This window comes from Rhinoraja longicauda, chromosome 5 (assembly GCF_053455715.1).
Source record: "Rhinoraja longicauda isolate Sanriku21f chromosome 5, sRhiLon1.1, whole genome shotgun sequence".
In the NCBI taxonomy this organism is placed as follows: Eukaryota; Metazoa; Chordata; class Chondrichthyes; order Rajiformes; family Arhynchobatidae; genus Rhinoraja; species Rhinoraja longicauda.
In genome coordinates, this window is record NC_135957.1 from 73,111,450 (window position 1) to 73,134,642 (window position 23,193).

Below are 23,193 nucleotides of genomic sequence, written 5' to 3' on the forward strand. Positions count from 1 at the left end.
ACAGGAGCAGGAGGGGCAGGAGCAGGAGGGGCAGGAGCAGGAGCATGGGACAGGAGGGACAGGGGCAGGAGGGACAGGAGCATGAGGGACAGGAGCAGGAGGGACAGGAGCAGGAGGGGCAGGAGCAGGAGGGGCAGGAGCAGGAGGGGCAGGAGGGACAGGAGCAGGAGGGGCAGGAGCAGGAGGGGCAGGAGCATGGGACAGGAGGGACAGGGGCAGGAGGGACAGGAGGGGCAGGAGCGACAGGAGCAGGGGCAGGAGCAGGAGGAGCAGGAGCAGGAGGGGCAGGAGCAGGAGGGGCAGGAGCATGGGACAGGAGGGACAGGAGCATGGGGCAGGAGGGACAGGGGCAGGAGGGACAGGGGCAGGAGCATGGGACAGGAGCATGGGACAGGAGGGACAGGAGCATGGGACAGGAGGGTCAAAGTCTGAGTCTGTCACCGGATGTTTTCTGGGGACGAGTTGAAAGTTCGTCATGGTTTCTCACCATCAGGTGACGGTGAAGAGGGCTGAGTCGGTCTGCTGATCGCAGCCTGTGCTGGGCTGTGCTAACATGAGCGAGTACGGATCAGTCGGGCTGGAGTTCCCTGAGTGCGACGTCGAGCGGGCAGCCCTGGAGGACGGAGCAGAGTCTGACGAAGGTACAGAGAAAGCACAGACTGTGTGTATGTGTATGTGTGTGTGTATATGTGTGTGTATGTGTATGTATGAGTGTGTATGTGTGTGTATGTGTATGAGTGTGTGTGTGTATGTGTGTGTGTGTATGATTGTGTGTGTGTGTGTGTGTGGGTGGGGGTGGGGGGTCCCATCTGGGACTGCTAGTGTCTCTCTAACACACCACTTTACTTCTTTACTTCACCACCCATGCTCACATCCCAGCACCCCTGGGACTGCTAGTGCCTCTAACACACCACTTTACTTCTTTACTTCACAAAATGCTGGAGTAACTCAGCAGGCCAGGCAGCATCTCGGGAGAGAAGGAATGGGTGACGTTTCGGGTCGAGACCCTTCTGAACTTACTTCTTTACTTCACTACCTTTACTTCACTACCCTCGCTCACATCCCAGCACTCCTGGGGCTGCTGGTGCCTCTCTAACACTAACACACTCCTTTACTTCACTAAAGATAGACACAGAATGCTGGAGTAAGTCAGTGGCGCAAGCAACATCTCTGGAGGGAAGGAATGGGTGACGTTTCGGGTCGAGACCCGTCTTCAGGTCTGAGTTACTCCAGCATTTCTGTGTCTATCTTCGGTTTAAACCAGCATTTGCAGTTCCTTCCTACACCTTTACTTCACTACCCTCGCTCACACCCCAGCACCTCTGGGACTGCTAATGCCTCTCTAACACACTCCTTTACTTCACCACCCATGGTCACATCAACACATTCCATGTAATGTTGCTTAGATTTAGGGTTTATTATTGTCGTGTGTACTGAGGTACAGTGAAAAGCTTCGTTTTGCATGCTATCCAGTCATGCTACACATAATTACAATCAAACCAAACTAGAGTACAATAGGTAGAGTGAAGAGAAAGATACAGAGTGCAGAATATTGTTCCCTGCATTATTGCACGACAGTTCCAGAGACAAAGTCCAATGTCTGCAACAAGGTTTATTGTCCAACTTGCACTGTGTCTTGCATTCACCAATACTATTTTTTAAAAAAGACTCAAAGATCCAAAACATCACCTATTGAGTCTGAAAAAAGGTGTCTCGACCTGAAACATCACTAATCCATGTTCCCACTGCCTAACCCACTGAGGTGATCCAGTACTTTGTGTCTTTTTTATAAACTAGCATCTGCAGTTCCTTGTTCTTAATTTTCACTCTATAAGCTGCTTTCTCATCACTGGACCCTTTTCCCCCCAAATATTTCTTATTTATGCTTGAACCAGAATATATGTGACCAGACCTTATTGATCATGGCACTAGGGTACAGACATGATCTGAAGAAGGCCCCTGACCCGAAACATCACCCATCCTTTTTCTCCAGAGATGCTGCATGATGTGCTGAGTTACTCCAGCTCATTGTATCTATCTTTGGTCTGACCAAACACAACATGGATTCACATTCCCATTAACGCTTAAGCAGAATTAAGAAAGGAAACTTGCCCCAGAATTCATTTTCAATGTTGAAAATTTAATCACAAAATGCTGTAAGAAAATAACTGCAGATGCTGGTACAAATCGAAGGTATTTATTCACAAAATGCTAGAGTAACTCAGCAGGTCAGGCAGCATCTCAGGAGAGAAGGAATGGGTGACATTTTGGGTCGAGACCCTTCTTCAGAACCTTCGGGACTGAAGAAGGGTCTCGACCCAAAACGTCACCCATTCCTTCTCTCCTGAGATGCTGCCTGACCTGCTGAGTTACTCCAGCATTTTGTGAATAAATCACAAAATGCTGGATCAACTTAGCGAGTCGGGCAGCATCTCCGGAGAAAATGAATAGTTGATGTTTTGGGTCAGAACCTTTCTTCAGACTGAAAGTAGAGGTGGGGAGGGGAGAAACTGGAGGTGAGAAAAGGTCAGAACAAATCAAGGCCAGCAACAGGTGACCTCAGGAAGGGTGGAGCCCATAATGGTCCATTGATGTCTGGGGAAGGTGTGATAACAAGAGGAATACAAGGATGTGACCAGTGGAACTGGTAGGATGGCTGGGGTGGGGAGGGAGGGAGGGGAATACAGGAAATTAGAGAAATCAATATTCATACTGCTGGGTTGTAAGCTGCCCAAGCTAAATATGAAGTGATCTTCCTCCAATTTTGTGTGTGACCTCACTCTGACAGTGGATGAGGCCTAGGACAGAAAGGTCAGTATGGGAAGGGTAGTGCAGGCCTAGGCAGACTGAGTGTAAGTGTTCAGCGAAACTATTGCCAAGTCTACACTTAGTCTCGCAGATAGGAGTCCACACCTGGAGCACCAATACAATACAATACAATATATCTTTATTGTCATTGTACAACGGGGTACAACGAGATTGGGAATGCGCCTCCCATACGATGCAATAAATCAATTAGCTAATCAGTATTCATTTAAACAACCCAATGAAACAAATTAGAACAGTTTTAAAACAGAATAAAGTGCAAGAGGATCTGTGCCGGTTCACTGTGCGATGTTACCATTCGGCTCAGCAGGACCGGTTCATAGCAGCTATAGCCCTGGGCATGAAGCTGTTCCTGGGTCTGGAGGTGCGGGCGTAGAAGGCCTTGTATCGTCTGCCCGATGGTAGAAGTTCGAACAGACTGTTGCAGGGGTGTGAGGAGTCTTTGTGGATGCTGGTGGCTTTTCTGAGGCATCGTGTGTTGTAGATGTCCTTCAAGGCTGGTAGCTGTGTTCCGATAGTCTTCTGAGCTCTATGGACTACCCGCTGAAGAGCTTTCCTCTCTGCCTCCGTGCAGCTGAGATACCACACAGGGATGCCATGTGTTAGGATGCTCTCTATGGTGCAGCAGTAGAAGGTCATCAGCAGCTGTTGGGGTAGACCAGACTTTTTCAGTGTTCTTAGGTAGAACAGTCGTTGCTGTGCCTTCTTGACCAGCGCAGCAGTGTTAGTGGACCATGTTAGGTCCTCCGAAATGTGAGTGCCCAGAAACTTGAAGCTGGACACTCTCTCCACACTGACCCCATTGGTAAGGATCGGGGCGTATTCCCCGTTGTGTGACCTATGGAAGTTGATGATCAGCTCCTTGGTCTTGGTGGTATTTAGGGACAGGTTGTTATCAGAGCACCAATCCGCCAGGTTCTGCACCTCCGCTCTGTAGTTTGTTTCATCACCGTTGGTGATCAGCCCGATCACCGTTGTGTCGTCTGCAAACTTGACAATGGTGTTGGTGTCGAATGCAGGAACACAGTCATGTGTGAATAGGGAGTAGAGCATGGGGCTCAGAACACAGCCCTGTGGTGTGCCGGTACTCAGGGTGATAGTGGAGGACAGGTGCGGGCCCATTCTCACTGCCTGCGGTCGCTCCAGCAGGAAGTCCAGGATCCAGTCGCATAACGACGAGCTGAGGCCTAGCTGAGACCAGATACAGTAGATACAGAAGTTGGAGGAGGTGCAAGAAAACCTCTGCCTCACCTGAAATGACTGTCGGGGTCCCTGGAAGGAGTTGATGGAGGAGGTATAAGGACAAGGGAAATTTAGAATTGGGTTGTAGTGTTCATAGCTAAGGTCAAATGACTCCTCATGGACTGGAGACCAAGTTTAGATGCTGAATCTGTAGAGGGGTTCCAAACCGAAGCATCACCTATCCATGTCCTCCAGAGATGCTGCCTGACCCACTTAGTTACTACAGCATTTTGTGGGTTTTTTCATTGCCAAACCAGCATCTCAAATTCCTTGTGTTTCAAGTTTAGATATTGTTGGTTTCTCCTGACAAAACAAAAAACATTACAAAAAAAACGTCAAAAGCAGGTATAAACAATTGTCCCCTTGAACCTGATCTGATGCTCATTTAGATAATTGCTGATCCAATCTTGGCCTCAAAACATATTCCCACTCCCTCCCCTTTACTCCCATGCCATTTAAATGTATGCCAATCTCTGCCTTAGATATGACTCAGTTCCACAGGTCTCTGTGGAAACGAATTCCAAAGATTCATGCTTGCCCTCATGATTTTCCTCCTTATCTTTGCCACAAAGAGGTCATACCATATCAGTTCAGTTTAGTTTATTGTCACGTGTACCAAGGTGCAGTGAAAAGCTTTTGTTGTGTGCTATTCAGTCAGCAGAAAGCCAATACATGATTACATCCGAGCCATTTACAGTGCCATTTATAGAGATTTTAAGAGTGTGGAGCGATTGTAATATGTGATTGCAGATCTGCTTCTGTGGCTAGCATGCAAGTAGTTGTCTGGGTTGGGCGTCACCTTGGAAGCCAAATTCTGAAACTACGTCGGCTGTTCAGATACCCACATTAGGGAAAACATTCTCTCAGTGTCGCCCTTGAAATGTTGCACATTTCAATAAGATCGCCTCACCACAGAGTATAGGCTACACCAGGGGTGGCCAAACCGCGCCTCGGGAGCTACATGCGGCTCTTTGACCTTTAATATGCGGCTCGTGGAAATATGTTGGCTGAGCTCCTTTTTTCATCACAGTTAATATAAAAGGTAAATAAGAAAAAATTTCAAGCGTTATAATTATTTACTGGGTATGAATTGAGACCCCATTGGAATAAAACGTAAGTTTATTGTTCATGGTTAGTAAAAATATTTAAGTTCATGTCTTGCGGCTCTTTTGTTCATGTCTTGCGGCTCTCAAACATCTGAACTTTATCGTATGTGGCTCTTACATTAAGCAAGTTTGGCCACCCCTGGGCTACACTATACCTTTCAAGTAACTGCTTCACCCTAGAAATCAACCTTTATGAAACTTATTCATGCTGCCTTGTTTGAAAGTATGTCTCGAAGGAAGATGTTGGTTATGACAAGACCATCCTCCAAGCATTTGTCAGGAAAACAAGTTTATTGTTGTTGGACCTCCCAACCCCCTCCTAGTTGATCACAATTTCCCAGAAGGTTGTGTCTGTAAGGCAGCAACTCTACCTCTACGCCACTGTGACCGCCCATTTACTCTCTAATTACTTGATATTTGTTTCATGTTAAGCTTTTGAGCTTCATATACTTGGACATCCAGGTCCCATAGTACTGCAACATTTTGGCGTCTCGATCTGTTCAAATATAATTTTCTCATGGGTCTCCCCATCATTAATTTAGATTGTAAACAGTTGGAGCCCCAGCACTTATCCCTGTGCCTTGCCATATTTTTGTGTAATGGCACTGTGGTTTAACTGAACAGATCGGAAACAGTTGAGGTTTGAAGAAGAGTTGCTGCTGAGATAGCTGATCGCTGCTTTGTGAATATCGAGCACCAGAATTGACCCTGATATTGTTATGCTGTGGAGGATGTTGGGTTAGTTAAATGGGGACACGAGGCTGCAGATGCTGGAACCTTGAAAGGTCCCGACCCGAAAGTGCTGGAGAAATTCAGCAGGTCAGGCAGCATCTGTGGAGGGAATGTACAGATGACGTTTCGGGTCGGGACCCTTCTTCAGACTGAATCAACAGAGAACAGAGAAATATAGCATACTCCATAGAAGAGAAATATTAACCAGATCATTACATTCTGCAAACTACTTCTGCATTAACTTATTGTGGGCACATGAACCAACATGTGGTTATATGGCACCTCTAACATAATAAAAATACATAAGCGCCTGGCAGGAACATAATCAAAGTTCGACAGTCAGCCAAATGTTTGACACAAGTTAATTTCACACATCACATAGCAGCATTGGTCACACAGTGGTAACCAAAAGCAGAAACCCCGGTTAATCTTTGCCTCCCTTGGGGTTGACTACAGAGTTCTATCCCCAGTCCAGCTGAGTTCAGCTGAGCATCTATCACGAATCAAACCTCAACCATCTATACAACTAACCTACAGATCCGGACAAACCAAAATCTGGACAAACCAATAATGTACCAACTGGGTCCCTGTTAACCTTGAGACCATGCATCGAGATTGGTCCCAGTTAACCTTGGCTGTAGGAATTGAATCCCTGTTTCCAAGGCATGGATGGGAATTATGATGGGATGACCATATGATGGGAATGAATGCAAGTTACTGCTCATAGACACTATTTTGCAGAAAAATGTCAGTGAACATCGGCCAAGGATGGATTTGGCCCTGATCAACCTTCACTCATTTTCACACTCGTGTACTGGAATGCCCACACTGACCTTTGGAATATTTGGCTGAGTTCAACCTCTCAACTAAATATGCATTTTTAGGAAAATTACTCCCGAGAAATGGAAGTTTGAAACCTGTGAAGTTTGAATATTACATTAATATGTACACGTTTAATATTTAATGGTGATAAATTTCAAGGAGAGGCAATAGACAATAGGTGCAGGAGGAGGCCATTCGGCCCATCGAGCCAGCACCGCCATTCAATGTGATCATGGCTGATCATTCTCAATCAGTACCACGTTCCTGCCTTCTCCCCAAACCCCCTGACTCCGCTATCCTTAAGAGCTCTATCTAGCTCTCTCTTGAATGCATTCAGAGAATTGGCCTCCACAGCCTTCTGAGGCAGAGAATTCCACAGATTCACAACTCTCCGACTGAAAAAGTTTTTCCTCATCTCAGTTCTAAATGGCCTATCCCTTATTCTTAAACTGTGGCCCCTTGTTCTGGACTCCCCCAACATTGGGAACATGTTTCCTGCCTCTAACGTGTCCAACCCCTTAATAATCTTATACGTTTCGATAAGATCTCCTGAGGCAAGCTGGAGAAGTTTTAAAGGTGGGAGTTCCAAGGCTTGGGGCTTAGTTAGCTGAAAGCAGGGTTGTTAATGGAGTAATTGAATGTATGCACACAGAGCCAGGAATTAGATTAGTGCGGGTATCTTGTCGAGTAAGGGAAGGGTGAAGGGCCAAAGTAGGTTCCAGAGATGGACACAAAATGCTGGAATAACTCAGCGGGACAGGCAACATCACCCGGCAGAGAAGGAATGGGTGACATTTTGGGTCGAGACCCATCTTCAGACTGAGAGTCAGGGAGAGGGAAACTAGAGATACAGAAGGGTTACATGTACAAACGACAGATCAAAGCAGCCGATGATCAAGGAAATGTAGGTATCACAAAATGCTGGAGTAACTCGGCAGGTCAGGCAGCATCTAGGAGAGAGGGAATGGGTGACGCTTCGGGCCGAGACCCTTCTTCAGACTGAAGAAGACCATCAGTCTGAAGAAGGGTCTCAACCCGAAACGTCACCCATTCCCTCTCTCCTAGATGCTGCCTGACCTGTTGAGTTACTCCGGCATTTTGTGATACCTTCGATTTGTACAAGCATCTGCAGTTATTTTCCTGCATCAAGGAAATGTAGAATGGTTCATTGGTGGCTGTGTCCCTCCCCCACCCTAGTTCTCTGACTAGTTCCACTGTCCTAATTAATTTTATTGTTTGTATGCCACATTGTCACTGTCTCCTCAGCCAACAATGAACCATTCTACATTTTCTTGATCATCGTCTGCTTTGATCACACCTTTTCTTTCCATATCTCTAGTTTCCCTCTCCCCTGACTCTGATTCTGAAGAAGAGTCTCAACCCAAAACATCACCCATCCATTCCTTCTCTCCAGAGATGCTGCCTGTCCCGCTGAGTTACTCCAGCATTGTGCGTCTACCTTCGGGATAAAAGTGCTTCTGATTGTTCACCTTCCCCTTCCTCCAGGGATGACGCAATATTTGCCTTTCTGTTTTCAGAAATGCACTTCAGTGATGACTGCTGCACAGAGGTCAAACCCAGGATCCTCCTCATGGGATTGAGAAGAAGTGGCAAGTCTTCCATTCAGAAAGTGGTCTTTCACAAAATGTCACCGAACGAGACGCTCTTCTTAGAAAGTACCAACAAAATCTGCCGTGACGATATCTCCAATAGCTCTTTTGTCAATTTTCAAATCTGGGATTTCCCTGGTCAGATTGACTTCTTCGACCCAACCTTTGATTATGAGATGATCTTCCGAGGGACAGGAGCCTTGATATTTGTGATTGACTCGCAGGTAAAATACTCTGCAATTCATATTTAAAATATTATATATGAATTGGTGCAGTTTAAACATTTGTGTCTCGAATCGTCAAAAAAGGCGCAGCTGGTGGAGCTGCTGCTTCACAGCACCAGAAACCTGGGTTCGATCCTGGCCTCGGGTGTTTGCCTGTGTGGAGTTTGCATGACCAAGTGGGATTCCTCCAGGTGTGTTCCGGTTTCCTCCCGCATCCCAAGGAAGTGCGGGTTTTGTAGGTTAATTTGCATCTGTAAATTGCTCCTTGTTTGTAGGGAGTGGACGTGAAAGTGGGATAATGCAGTGTGAATGGGTGATGGATGGTCTGTGTGGACTTGGTGGGCCGAAGGGGCTGTTCCTATGCTGAAAACCAAACAGCATAGTCTCTAAACTAAATAGATGCAGAGCAGATGCAGAAGCTAAACAACACAGCAAACCTTTGTTTGTGTTTCAGATGCTGCAAAATTTGAATAAGCTAAGACCTTCGAGATCCTGCCAGTATTGTCTGGAATTGAAGGTTATGAGTTTATGGGGGAGAGGGAATGGAGGGGTAATGGTTGCTCCTGGAGTCACAGGGGAGATCTAGTCATCGGTCAGTAGTGGGATCAGTGAGATTACTGAATGGACAGGAATAGGCAACTGTGCCATCCTACCAACAACTAGAGAGCAGCCCTGAGCTACTATCTACCTCATTGGAGACCCTCGGACTATCTTTGATCGGACTTTACTGGACTTTATTTTGCATTAAACATTATTCATAGAAACATAGAAAATAGGTGCAGGAGTAGGCTATTTGGTCCTCCGTGCACAATTTGGTGCCTCGCACAAATAATAAATAGTTCAGATTTAGTCATGGTTACGTATTTCTAAATCAGTTTAGATTCTCGAGAGGCAATCGTGAACAGTAATGAGGGGATTTCTAAGGAAAAGTGAGAGGGTATACCTCATATTTGCATCCTTGTGAATATCTACGATCAATCAATAAATGTGTTCATACGTATTATGTTGCCATCTGTAGTTTCTGTTCCCCCCCCCACCGCGCCTTAAATATCTATTGATCTTGTTGCTAACTGGTTGTAAGATGTAATGCTTTATATCTTTCTAATAGGTTGCTAACTAAATTTCATGTTCCATATACCTTTCCTCCACTGGAAATATTTTCTGTGCAATTACATTCCCAAATCATATTGCATCCAAGGGGAAATTATTTGTGATATGATCATCATCTGAATACCTCAGCCAACATCTGAGATAAACCACTTAGTTAACAGCAACTTTCAAATAAGGTTGCAAACGTGCCAATAAACGTCTTCTCTCCAACATTCCTGAAATGGCAAAATCAATAACCTTGACTTCAGATAATATTAACCCAGGTTTGTCCATGTTTCTGGTGTCAGACGGAACTAGTCTGTTAGGCGCTAAGCTATTCTCTCAGAACAATTTCACCCCCATCCCACAAAGGAATCAAAGACTCCGGGAAGAGGGTTAGCAAATGTGAGCAGCAAATGTTTAATCCTGACTTTCGTTGCTGTCTGTGTGGAGCTTGCATGTTCTCCTTGTGACCGCATGAGATTCCAACTGAGGAAAAAAAAATTCAGTCAGAGAGTTGTAAATCTGTGGAATTCTCTGCCTCAGAAGGCAGTGGAGGCCAATTCTCTGAATGCATTCAAGAGAGAGCTAGATAGAGCTCTTAAGGATAGCGGAGTCAGGGGGTATGGGGAGAAGGCAGGAATGGGGTACTGATTGAGAATGATCAGCCATGATCACATTGAATGGCGGTGCTGGATCGAAGGGCCGAATGGCCTCCTCCTGCACCTATTGTCTATTGTCTCCAGGTGCTTCGGTTTCCTGACATATTACAAAGACACATAGATTTGTAGGTTAATTAGAGTCATAGAGTGATACAGCGTGGAAACGTCGGCCCAACTTGCCCACACCGGCCAACGTATCCCAACTACACTAGTCCCACCTGCCTGTGTTTGGTCCATATCCCTTCAAACCTGTCCTATCCATGTACCTTTCTGTTTCTTAAACATTGGGACAGTTCCAGCCTCAGCTACCTCCTCTGGCAGCTTGTTCCATACACCCACCACCCTTTGTGTAAAAAGGTTACCCCTCAGATTCCTATTAAATCTTTTCCCCTTCACCTTAAACCTATGTCCTCTGGTCCTCGATTCACTTACTCTGGGCAAGAGACTGTGTGTGCATCTACCCGATCTATTCCTCTCATGATTTTATCCACAATTGGCTTCTGTAAATTGTTCCTAGTGTATGTGTGGAGCGGATGAGAAAGTGGGAAAACATGGAACCAATGTGAACAGGTGATGGTTGACATGGAATCGGTGGGACCCTGTTTCCATGCTGTATCTTTAAATCAATCCTTTGAGGAACTAAAATGTTTGAACATTTTTGTTTAACGCTGATAATTTAAATAACTGGGTTAGAGAAACCATTGACCATAGATAAAAGACGAAGTGAATATAAACTGAGTAGTTAATCGGGTATCTGTGGTAATTGCACAGTTACTCCCTCCTTTGACAATTCCCTTTCTTCCCAGACCACTTTCCTGCTCCATGATCAATCAATGCCAATTATAAACAAGAGAAAAATGGGAAAAGTGTGTGGACAAATATCCAGATGAAGGGAACATTGGAAAACAATAGTAATTCTTTTTTATCCTTGGCTACCAATTGTGAAATAAAACTTTTTTTTTAATGAAACTTAGGATGATTACATGGAGGCTTTGGCCAGACTGCATCTCACAGCGTCCAGGGCTTACAAAGTAAACAAAGAGATCAATTTTGAAGTTTTCATTCATAAAGTGGATGGCTTATCTGATGACCACAAGATAGAAACACAAAGGGATATACATCAACGTGCAAATGACGACCTCGCGGATGCTGGTTTGGAACAAATTCATCTCAGGTGAGAATCCCTTGAAAATTTGTTTCCTGGTATCAAAGGTCAAGAGTGTTTTATCTTCACATGTACCAAAATACAACAATGAAATTCAGTTTACAATACTAAATGCCTCTATTCCTCTAATGAAACTTCTGGCTAATCTAATCTACATAGGTCACCATTTCAAACCCTACACCAGTTGTCAAAGTTCCATATTGGGAACATCCCATTCCCAGAGATTCTGTGATTATAGGAGCAAAGAGGTCCTTCTGCAGTTGTACAGGGCCCTAGTGAGACCGCACCTGGAGTACATGTGTGCAGTTTTGGTCTCCAAATTTGAGGAAGGATATTCTTGCTATTGAGGACGTGCAGCGTAGGTTTACTAGGTTAATTCCCGGAATGGCGGGACTGTCGTATGTTGAAAGACTGGAGCAACTAGGCTTGTATCCACTGGAATTTAGAAGGATGAGAGGGGATCTTATCGAAACGTATAAGATTATTAAGGGGTTGGACACATTAGAGGCAGGAAACATGTTCCCAATGTTGGGGGAGTCCAGAACAAGGGGCCACAGTTTAAGAATAAGGGGTAGGCCATTTAGAACTGAGATGAGGAAAAGCTTTTTCAGTCAGAGAGTTGTGAATCTGTGGAATTCTCTGCCTCAGAAGGCAGTGGGGGCCAATTCTCTGAATGCATTCAAGAGAGAGCTAGATAGAGCTCTTAAGGATAGCGGAGTCAGGGGGTATGGGGAGAAGGCAGGAACGGGGTACTGATTGAGAATGATCAGCCATGCTCACATTGAATGGCGGTGCTGGCTCGAAGGGCCGAATGGCCTCCTCCTGCACCTATTGTCTATCAGATGGTGATACAAGGAACTGCTGATGCTGGAACCTTAAGCAAAATAAAGAGTGCTGGAGGAACTTAGAGGCTCAGACAGCATCTGTGGAGGGAAAGTTTTGTTCAGTTTAGAGATACATTGTGGAAACGGGCCCATCGGCCCACTGAGTCCGCACCGACCACCAATCCCCGCACATTAACACTATCCTACACACACTAGGGACAATAAAAATTGTACCAAGCCAATTAACCTACAAACCTGTACGTCTTTGGAGAGTGGGAAGAAACCAGAGCTCCCTGGGAAAACCCATGCAGGGTTACAGGGAGAATGTACAAATTCCGTACAGACAGCACCCATGGTCTAGATTGAACCTGGGACTCTGGCGCTGTAAAGCAGAAACTCTACCGTTATGCCACTGTGCAGAAAGAACAGACCGTGTTTGAGATTAGGACCCTACTTCAGATTCAGACTACCTAAAATGTCATCCATCCATTCCCTCCATAAATGCTGCCTGATGCGTTGAGTTCCTCCAGGACTCTGTGTGTGTGTATATGAGGATGTTTATTCAGGTATTAAAAAGAAAACACAGATTCCAGAATATATTTTGACACCTTGTCAAGTCAAGTCAAGTCAAGTAAATTTTATTTGTCACATACACATACACGATGTGCAGTGAAATGAAAGTGGCAATGCCTGCGGATTGTGCACAAAAAAAGAATTACAGTTACAGCATATAAATAAAGTTAATAAGTTACTATAGTGTAGACAAAAATTTAGTCTCTGGGGTTATAAAAGTTAACAGTCCTGATGGCCTGTGGGAAGAAACTCCGTCTCATCCTCTCCGTTTTCACAGCGTGACTGCGGAGGCGTTTGCCTGATCGTAGCATCTGGAACAGTCCGTTACTGGGGTGGCAGGGGTCCCTCATGATCTTGCTTGCTCTGGATCTGCACCTCCTGATGTATAGGTCCTGCAGGGGGACGAGTGTAGTTCCCATGGTGCGTACTGCCGAACGCACAACTCTCTGCAGGGCCATCCTGTCCTGGGCAGAGCTGTTCCCAAACCAGACTGTAATGTTGCCGGACAGGATGCTCTCTACAGCCCCAGAGTAGAAGCAATGAAGGATCTTCAGAGACACTCTGAATTTCCTCAGTTGTCTAAGGTGGTAAAGGCGCTGCTTTGGCTTACCCACCAGTGCGGCAGGTCTGGTAAATTTAATTCTAGTGCTCTATTACTCTATTACTCTGTTGCTAGTACTCTATTGCTTCAGTACCCCATGTGTTACATACTGTTGCAGATTGACAATGAGCTATGAAAGATGACCTTAGAGTTGACTAAAGTGGTAGTAATTATCTTTGTATTTCAACGATAAAACTAAGATTCTCATTGTGTTCCTTTTGTTCATAATAGTGTTGATATTTTTTTCATTCAGCACTCTGTAATTTTTAAAAGAGATCAACGATATCTGGTGATTAAAAGTAGCTCTTTCTTTTCCCCACAGTTTTTATTTGACAAGTATTTATGACCATTCAATATTTGAAGCATTTAGCAAAGTGGTGCAGAAACTAATTCCTCAGCTTCCAACCTTGGAGAATCTATTGAACATCTTTATCTCGGTAAGTTCAATCTCTCAACTATTGTGGCCATGATGCTAGCAAGAAGGCTGCGTGTTCAGATCACGTCGGGGTCACCAATGTAGTGGCCTGGCGGAGGCCAGAGAAAAGGCTGGACGCCTGGCAGGTTTAGTTAAAGGTCTTTATTTGGCTGTGAGCTCCTACTCACAGCGAAGTTCACCTAGGGATGAACCACACCTCCCAACGGGCTGACCTTTAACCCCTTAAGCCTGTCCGTCAAGTGACGAGGGGGCTGACCCAAGGAGTGGCCTGATCCCCAGGGACTGCCACACTTTGGTGTATTCTTATGGTAATCTATTTTAGAATATTCCTATATGTTTGAGTTAACAGTGAAAACCGTAGTTAGTCAAGAGTTTTTAATTGTCTTATTTACTGAAAACGGAATAATGAAATTCTTACTTGCATCAGCATAACAGGTCTGTGAACAAAAAAAAAAAGTTCAATAAGTTAAAATAAAACAATTTGAGTTCAAAACTTCTTCTTGCGTTTGAGGCAGCAGAAGTTATGAAGCTGCTTCTGCTTCTGCTGTCTCTGTTTGTTGTCGTTGTCGTTCGCCTGAAGGCGCCTGTCGTTCGCCTGAGGTCAGTTGACAAGGCTCACCACGGGGAGGTCGACAACGTGAGCCCCAGTTCAAATCAAAATCCCCAAGTCCCTCGCACAACCAAGATAATTTGCAGTTTAGTTGGTGTTTGTAATGTTCAAGAATTGTTGAGAAGTGGATGTTCCTGAACCCAGAGGCCACAGTGTTCAGATTCCTTTACCTTCTTTACCTTTCCAATGGTTGGAGTGAAATGAGAACGTGGCCAGGGTAGTGTGGGCCCTTGATGATGCTGGCTGCTTGTTTGAGGCAACGTCTCCTATCGATCCCTTCAATGGTGAGGAGGTCAGTTTCCAGGCAGTGCCCACCAATTTTTGCGCTCTCCTTCCTTCCTTGGATTTGAGTTGCCGAACCAGGCCATGGTGCAACCAGTCAAAATGCTCTCTATCGTATACCTGTAGAAGCTCGGGAGAGTATTCATCGACTATCTTGACTATTTTGATGAAACGCCTCTATGGAGACTGTCCTTCCCACACTTTGAGAATGGCTACAAGTGGTGATTATATCAAAAATAACCAAAACTGAAGATGCTAGAAATCTAAAATCTAAACCGAAAATGCTGGAAATATTCAGCAGACAAGGTTGCATCTGTGGGAAGAGAAACAGAATGACCCTTTCAGATTGAGGAAAAACTTTTTCAGTCAGAGAGTTGTAAATCTGTGGAATTCACTGCCTCAGAAGGCAGTGGAGGCCAAGTCTCTGAATGCATTCAAGAGAGAACTAGATAGAGCTCTTAAGGATAGCGGAGTCAGGGGGTATGGGGAGAAGGCAGGAACGGGGTACTGATTGAGAATGGTCAGCCATGATCACATTGAATGGTGGTGCTGGCTCAAAGGGCCGAATGGCTTACTCCTGCACCTATTGTCTATTGAAAACTATCAGAATTGGGAGGGGAAAGAAATGCTGTTCATTACACTTCAAGTTAGGGTGAATATCTAGGATCAGGTAAAACTGGGGTGACCACAGGGATGAGCTGTAAACAAGCTTATCTAGTCAATGAGTGGACGAGAACAGTTAGTAAAACATAGGCAAAATTATATAGACTGGGAGTTGTGAAATGCAGAACACCACCAAATATTTGTATTATCTGATTTAAATTTTTTATTGTGTTTTGTTTATTGCAGAATTCAGGGATTGAAAAGGCCTTCCTCTTTGATGTAGTCAGCAAAATCTACATAGCAACAGACAGTATGCCAGTAGACATGCAAACTTACGAACTCTGCTGTGACATGATAGATGTTGTTATTGACATTTCCTGCATATATGGGTTAGTACTTGGCTGAAAGTTACAAAAAGAATGCAAAGGGAAAGGTGTAAAATTATTTTCTCATCTCCGTGGGTCTACATATCAGATTGCCTATCTGCAGCAAGATAAACAACAATTCCTGTTTGCCAATGACGTGCACCTTGTACATTTTACATAACAGATCATGTAAAAGATTAAAAACCAAAACAATAACATATTAGGCGTAAGAAAATATTCTGTTTTGTGCTGGGTAAGTACCAACTTCTGTGTCACTGTGTGCATTCAAGTCAAATTTGCTTATCAATAGCGGCACGGTGGCGCAGCGGTAGAGTTGCTGCCTTACAGCGAATGCAGCGCCGGAGACTCAGGTTCGATCCTGACTACGGGCGCCGTCTGTACGGAGTTTGTACGTTCTCCCCGTGACCTGCGTGGGTTTTCTCCGAGATCTTCGGTTTCCTCCCACACTCCAAAGACATACAGGTATGTAGGTTAATTGACTGGGTAAATGTAAAAATTGTCCCTAGTGTGTGTAGGATAGTGTTAATGTGCGGGGATCGCTGGGCGGCGCGGACTCGGTGGGCCAAAGGGCCTGTTTCCGCGCTGTATCTCTAAATCTAAAATCTAAAAAATCTAAAACATTTGAAAGAATACATGCAAACTAGTTTAGTATACTTTAGTTCAAAGATACAGCATGGCAATTGGTCCTTTTCCCACCAAGTCCACGCTGACCATCAATTGCTAGTTCATACAAGTTCAATGTTATCCCACTTTGTCATCCACTCCCTGCACATTAGGGACAGTTTATAGAGGCCAGTTGACCTATCAACTCAGATGACTTTGGGATATGAGAGGAAACGAGCACCCAAACTGTCACAGGGAGAACGTGCAAACTCCACGCAGTCGGCATCTGAGTTCAGGATGGAACCCGGGTCTCTGGTGCGGTGAGGCAGCAGCTCTACCAGCTGTGGATTGTGTTGCTAGTAGAGCTACATATACTTTAAAGATCACTCCTCGAGCAGCATCTTCAGAAGGGTTCCACCATGATATGAGTTTCATCCTTCCAGCTGCTGGGGGTATTGACAAGTAAGGAATGATGGGACGGGGTTGCCAATGTCTACCTTACAAAGGCAAGTATGATGTTGTGGGAATTACAGAGGCATGGCTACAAGAGGACCAGGGCTGGGAACTGAATATTCAGGGGTACACAATGTATAGAAAAGACAGGCAGGTGGGCAGAGGGGGTGGGGTCGCTCTGTTGGTAAGGAATGATATTCACTCCCTTGCAAGGGGTGACATAGAATCAGAAGATGTAGAATCAGTATGGATAGAAATAAGGAATTGTAAGGGTAAAAAGACCCTAATGGGAGTTATCTACAGGCCCCCAAACAGTAGCCTCAACATAGGGTGCAAGTTGAATCAAGAGCTAAAATTGGCATGTCGCAAATGTAATGCTACGGTGGTTATGGGAGATTTCAACATGCAGGTAGACTGGGAAAATCAGGTTGGTACTGGACCCCAGGAAAGGGAGTTTGTGGAGTGCCTCCGAGATGAATTCTTAGAACAGCTTGTACTGGAACCTACCAGGGAGAAGGCAATTCTGGATTTAGTGTTGTGTAATGAACCTGATCTGATAAGGGAACTCAAGGTAAAAGAGCCATTAGGAGGCAGTGATCATAATATGATAAGTTTTACTCTACAAATTGAGCGGGAGAAGGGAAAATCGGAAGTGTCAGTATTACAGTATAGCAAAGAGGATTACAGAGGCATGAGGCAGGAGCTGGCCAGATTTGACTGGAAGGAGGCCCTAGCAGGGAAGACAGTGGAACAGCAATGGCAGGTATTCCTGGGAATAATGCAGAAGTTGCAGGATCAATTTATCCCAAAGAGGAGGAAAGATTCTAAGGAGAGTAAGAGGCACCCGTGGCTGACAAGGGAAGTCAAGGACAGCATAAAAATAAAAGGGAAGAAGTATAACATAGTAAAGAAGAATGGGAAGCCAGAGGATTGGGTCTCTTTTAAAGAGCAACAGAAGATAATTAAAAAGGCAATACGGGGAGAAAAGATGAGGTACGAGGGTAAGCTAGCCAATAATATAAAGGAGGATAGTAAAAGCTTTTTTAGGTATGTGAAGAGGAAAAAAAAGACTGGAGCGATTAGGCTTGTATACACTGGAATTTAGAAGGATGAGAGAGGATCTTATCGAAACATATAAGATTATTAAGGGGTTGGACACGTTAGAGGCAGGAAACATGTTCCCAATGTTGGGGGTGTCCAGAACCAGGGGCCACGGTTTAAGAATAAGGGGTAGGCCATTTAGAACGGAGATGAGGAAAAACGTTTTCAGTCAGAGAGTTGTAAATCTGTGGAATTCTCTGCCTCAGAAGGCAGTGGAGGCCAATTCTGTGAATGCATTCAAGAGAGAGCTAGATAGAGCTCTTAAGGATAGCGGAGTCAGGGGGTATGGGGAGAAGGCAGGAACGGGGTACTGATTGAGAATGATCAGCCATGATCACATTGAATGGCGGTGTTGGCTCGAAGGTCCGAATGGCCTCCTCCTGCCCCTATTGTCTATTGTCTATAAAGGCAATTGTGGCGGGAAGATGCTGTAAAGATATTCGTATCCGATCTGAATGCCTGGAATTTTAAGAGCCTTGTAATGCATTCCAAAGCCCCTACCAGCTCCAATTCTAATGTTGTATCAACCAAAAAAATAATAGTTCTCCATGATGAGTGTATCATTTCAACTTTAGTAATGCAGCAGCGAGCAGCAAGGTTTTGTGTGTGACATGGTTCAGGATAGACGGCCTGGAAGGATCTTTAGGCTGGGTTTCTGAGAGTCAGACAACTTTGACTTTGATATTGACAGCAGTACATACACCTGTACTGCGCAGGGCAGCATAGTGGTATAGCTAGTAAAGCTACTGCCTCACAGCGCCAGAGACCCTGACCTCAGGTGATGTCTGTGCGGCGTTTACATATTCTCCCTTTGACCGTGTGGATTTCCACCAAGTGGTCCAGTTTTCTCCCACATCCCAAAGACATGCGGGTTTGTAGGTTAATTGGCCTCTGTGAATTGCCCCCAGTCTGCAGTGAGTATATGTGAACGTGGGTTAGCATAGAACAAGTGTGAATGGGTGATCAATGATCAACATGGATCAACATGGACCCAGTGGACCAGTTTCCATGCTGTATCTCTAAACTACAGACACCTGTGTGAGCTTGTATTTGAAGGTTTCTGAGATGACAGCTGTGATTAAGGACCACCTTGTGGAAGGGTAGCACAAATTGTTAATAAGAAGGTACATATGTGAAGCATTTGAGGATAAGGCTTTTGCAACATGTCTAAATCCTGTTGCAACTGATTTTCATCTGTTGAACATGGAGCCACTTCTTTATTTGCCTGATTTCCTCTGACAGGTTTGACTGCAAATTTTTGAGTGGAGCATACTAGGATCCTATTGGATATTTTTTAAACAGAGATGGACAGGTTCTTGATTATTTAAATTATCAAAGGTTATGGGGAGAAGCAGTTTAAATTCCATTTGGAATATTTTGGAGAACCAAGAACCAAAGAGATTGGGGTTGAGAGGGTAAGGTAGATCAGCCACGTTGGGATGGCGGGGTAGACTTGAAGGGCCGAATGGCCTAATTCTGATCCCATGATTATTGAACATAATTTGGGTCAGTTTACACAACATTTGTTTTTTTTAGAGAGCTGTGTGACACTGCCAGTGACAACAGAAGGAATATGTCTGGCCCTTTAAATAGTGTTACCATGGAGCCTTCTGCACAAGTTAATCCTGGTCTTTGTATGAGTGGACGGCAACAATAGTTATTTAGATCACTGTGTGGGCCGTTCCACAGGAGGTGATTTTTGCAGAATGTTGATTTATTTTGGGTGAGATAGACACCATTTCACCAGCACCAGGATACAAGAAAATCCCGTACCAGAAGGATTATTTAATATCAATGACAAATGCTAACTCTCCCAAAGAATAATTATTGTGATTTTATTTTCCCCATGTAATCATGCTTCATGTAATTCGATGCACATTGCTTATTTCCAGCCTTGTGCAGACTACTTTGGACTTCCAGCTGAATCCTTAATTGTCTCATCCCTTCTCTGACTTCTGGCTTACTGTTCAAATGCTTAGAGAACATTTATGGGTTCATTTTTAAGTCATCTGCACTCTATTAGTCAATGGAGCTTCTTATATGCTCGTCTTGCCCAGTGTCCTCCTATGCCTCAACGATTCTGTGATTCTTTGATTGGCAATCCTTTGCCAACCTCCCCCTTGCCTCTGGAAATTCCTACTGATGATAATTTAAAGTAAAGATATGTTGGCTCGAGGACTATAACGCGACTGTGTTTAGATCACCCTATGCCCCACCCCTAGTTTCTCAGTCAAAACCTCTTTTCAATACCAGAAATCTGAATTCCGTTAAGGAGTGGCCATTTATGCTGGGTAGAGCCATACTGCTAATAATCCCAAGGGGACAATTTTTGTGTTCTACTTTTCCAGGCTTCGAGAATTTGGTGGAGGAAGTACATATGACAAAGAATCCGTGGCAATCATTAAGCTGAACAACACGACTGTTTTGTATCTCAAAGAAGTCACAAAATTTCTTGCTCTAGTTTGCTTTCTTAGGGAAGAAAGTTTTGAGCGCAAAGGTAATTATTTCCCATTTTTATCATCATATATGTTTACCGGGCAAATTACTTGCAAAAATTACTGTAAAGTAATCACTGTGCATTTGCCCTAAGTGGACAAGTTTTTCTATTTCCTTACCATTTTTTGTATAACATAGGATATTCCGGTGTAATTTAGACTCTTTTTTTTTTTAAGAAACAAGGAACTGCAGATAAGTCAGCAGATTAGGCAGCATTTCTAAACATGAATAGGTGACATTTTGGGTTGGGACATGAAGAAGGGTCTTGACCGGAAAGTTCACCTAACCTAATTCTCCAAAGATGCTGCCTGACCTGCTAAAAGTTACTCCAGCTCTTTGTGTCTTTTAGTAATTACTTTTTCCTTTCTAATTAACAAATGGGAAGAAGTGCTGGTATTCCTAATAGCACATTCCAATCAGCATGGACATTTATCAATTGCATGTGACATTTCTATAATACTGTGGCAAAGCAACCTCTAAGGTAATCAATCAAAAAAAACTTTGCTTTTAAGATATGCTGACTCTGTAGCTAAAGGAAAATACTGTAGATGCTCGAAGTCAGAAATATAAACAGGAAATGTTGGAAAAATTCAGCAGGTCAGGAAGCATCTGTGGAGAGATGTGCAGAATCTTTTGAGGGTATCAAGCTGCCAGCACTTATTGATTACTCACTCGGTCTGAATGTGCCTTGTGCAGATTTTCAACCATCAACTTCATTTATGAAGCCAACTTTAACCTGGTGGGCAAATTCCAATCATTATTGGTGCAGTCTGATCAAGCCCTATCCCCAGAAAGACTTTAATAAAAACAGAGTGCTGCAAATACTCCGGTTCTGTGGAGAGAAAATCAGGGTTAACATTTCAGTACCCAGAAGTACTATTGGAATTGAATGAGTTTTATTTATTGTCACGTGTACCGAGGTACAGTGAAAAGCTTTTGTTGCGTGCTATCCAGTCAGCGGAAAGACAATGCGTGGTACAATCGAGCCGTCCACAGTATGGAAATACATGATAAAGGGAACAATGTGAATAACGTTCAGTGCATGACAAAGGCCAGTAAAGTCCGATCAAAGATAGTCCGAGGGTCTTCAATGAGGTAGATAGTAGCTCAGGACTGCTCTCTAGTTGTTGGTAAGACGATTCAGTTGCCTGATAACAGCTGGGAAGAAACTGTCCCTGAATCTGGACGTGTCAAACAGTTCCATTGCCTTTCTTTTGGCATTTACTGAATTGCACCTTTCTTTTTCTGCACTGCAGGTTTGATTGACTACAACTTTCATTGTTTCCGCAAAGCTATCCATGAGATTTTTGAGGTACGCATGACCATGCTGAGGTATCGCAAGCAGCACAGAGGACTGCAGAGAAACAAACTGGTGACCCCCAACGGCACCCCCCGGCTTTTGTCCTAACGATCGCCACGTACACAATGTTTCTCGTAGCGCGTTAAGTGATGCTAAGTAGCTGAACTCCGATGCCATTGCACTGACATGAGTGAAGATATGCTCAGGATATTAACTCCAGTAGAGAAAGCAAGCACTTTGTAAAAGGTATATTTTTCTTTAGCACATGCTGAAATCAGTATTTATCATATTTAACCATGTATATTACAAATACATTTCTAACGGCAAACCAATGGAGTGGCTATTTTTTTTCTGAATTGGGGGGAAAAAATGAATCCAGTTTAATATGCTATCATTCTCCTTGTTAGCAGACTTTATGTTTGACAGTTTAACATAATACTAGACCAAGTGGACCCGTTGGGCCCAAACCTCTCCTGCATTGGAGCAGCACACTGTCCTTCCCCTCTCCCCCACCCCCCTTCCTCCCTCCTCCCCTCCCCCTCCCTTCCTTTTAAACTTAAAAATGTGAATAACTTAAAAAATATAAGACCGATTTCAATAAAACTACTTGCATTATCACTAAAGTAACAATGGTGAGTAAGGTGGGCCTAAAACTGTCGCGCTATCGTGTACCGTTGTGGCTGAAGTTCAGTCACAAACAAGATATCAAACGAGAGTTTTAGTATATAGATGAAGGTTGATTTCTGCTCTCAGATTCACTATAGACGCATGGAATTGCAGATGCTGATTTACAAAAAATAAAAACAAAATGTGGGATAACTCAGCGGGTCAAGCAGCATCTCTGAAACGCATAGACAGGTGATGTTTCCAGTTTCCATATATTTTGGATATTTTTTGGATATATTTTGGATTTTAGATTCTTATATTTGGGATTTTGAGATCAAGAATGTGATGGTATTGAGGGTCTCTTGAAGAGGAATAAGGTGGATAAGTGCCCAGGGCTTAATTTGATCAATACCACTTTTATTGAGAGAGGAGATTGCTGGGATCTTGACAGAGACCTTTGCATCCTCTCTGGTCACAGGTGAGGTCATAGATTCATACAGTGTGGAAACAGGCTCTTTGACCCAACTCATCCATGCTTTCCAAGCTGGCATTTAAGCTAGTCCCATTTACATAGAAAAAATATGGAAAAATAGGTGCAGGAGGAGGCCATTTGGCCCTTCGAGCCAGCACCGCCATTCATTGTGATAATGGCTGATCATCCACATGACTTAGACGAAGGGATTAAAAGTACCATTAGCAAATTTGCAGATGATACTAAGTTGGGGGGTAGTGTGAATTGTGAGGAAGATGCAATAAGGCTGCAGGGTGACTTGGACAGGTTGTGTGAGTGGGCGGATACATGGCAGATGCAGTTTAATGTAGATAAGTGTGAGGTTATTCA

The 23,193-nt window shown here is 44.1% G+C and overlaps 1 protein-coding gene across 1 annotated transcript; it reads left to right on the forward strand.

The window, feature by feature from the left end:
• The first annotated feature begins 451 nt into the window (after window positions 1–451).
• LOC144594051 (ras-related GTP-binding protein D-like) lies at window positions 452–22,066 on the forward strand. Its single transcript, XM_078400227.1, has 7 exons — window positions 452–641; window positions 8,267–8,562; window positions 11,288–11,487; window positions 13,799–13,913; window positions 15,654–15,796; window positions 20,299–20,447; window positions 21,703–22,066. Exons 1-7 carry the CDS (start codon window positions 554–556, stop codon window positions 21,852–21,854), a joined length of 1,143 nt encoding a protein of 380 aa, XP_078256353.1. The 5' UTR covers window positions 452–553; the 3' UTR covers window positions 21,855–22,066.
• Window positions 22,067–23,193: the final 1,127 nt, after the last annotated feature.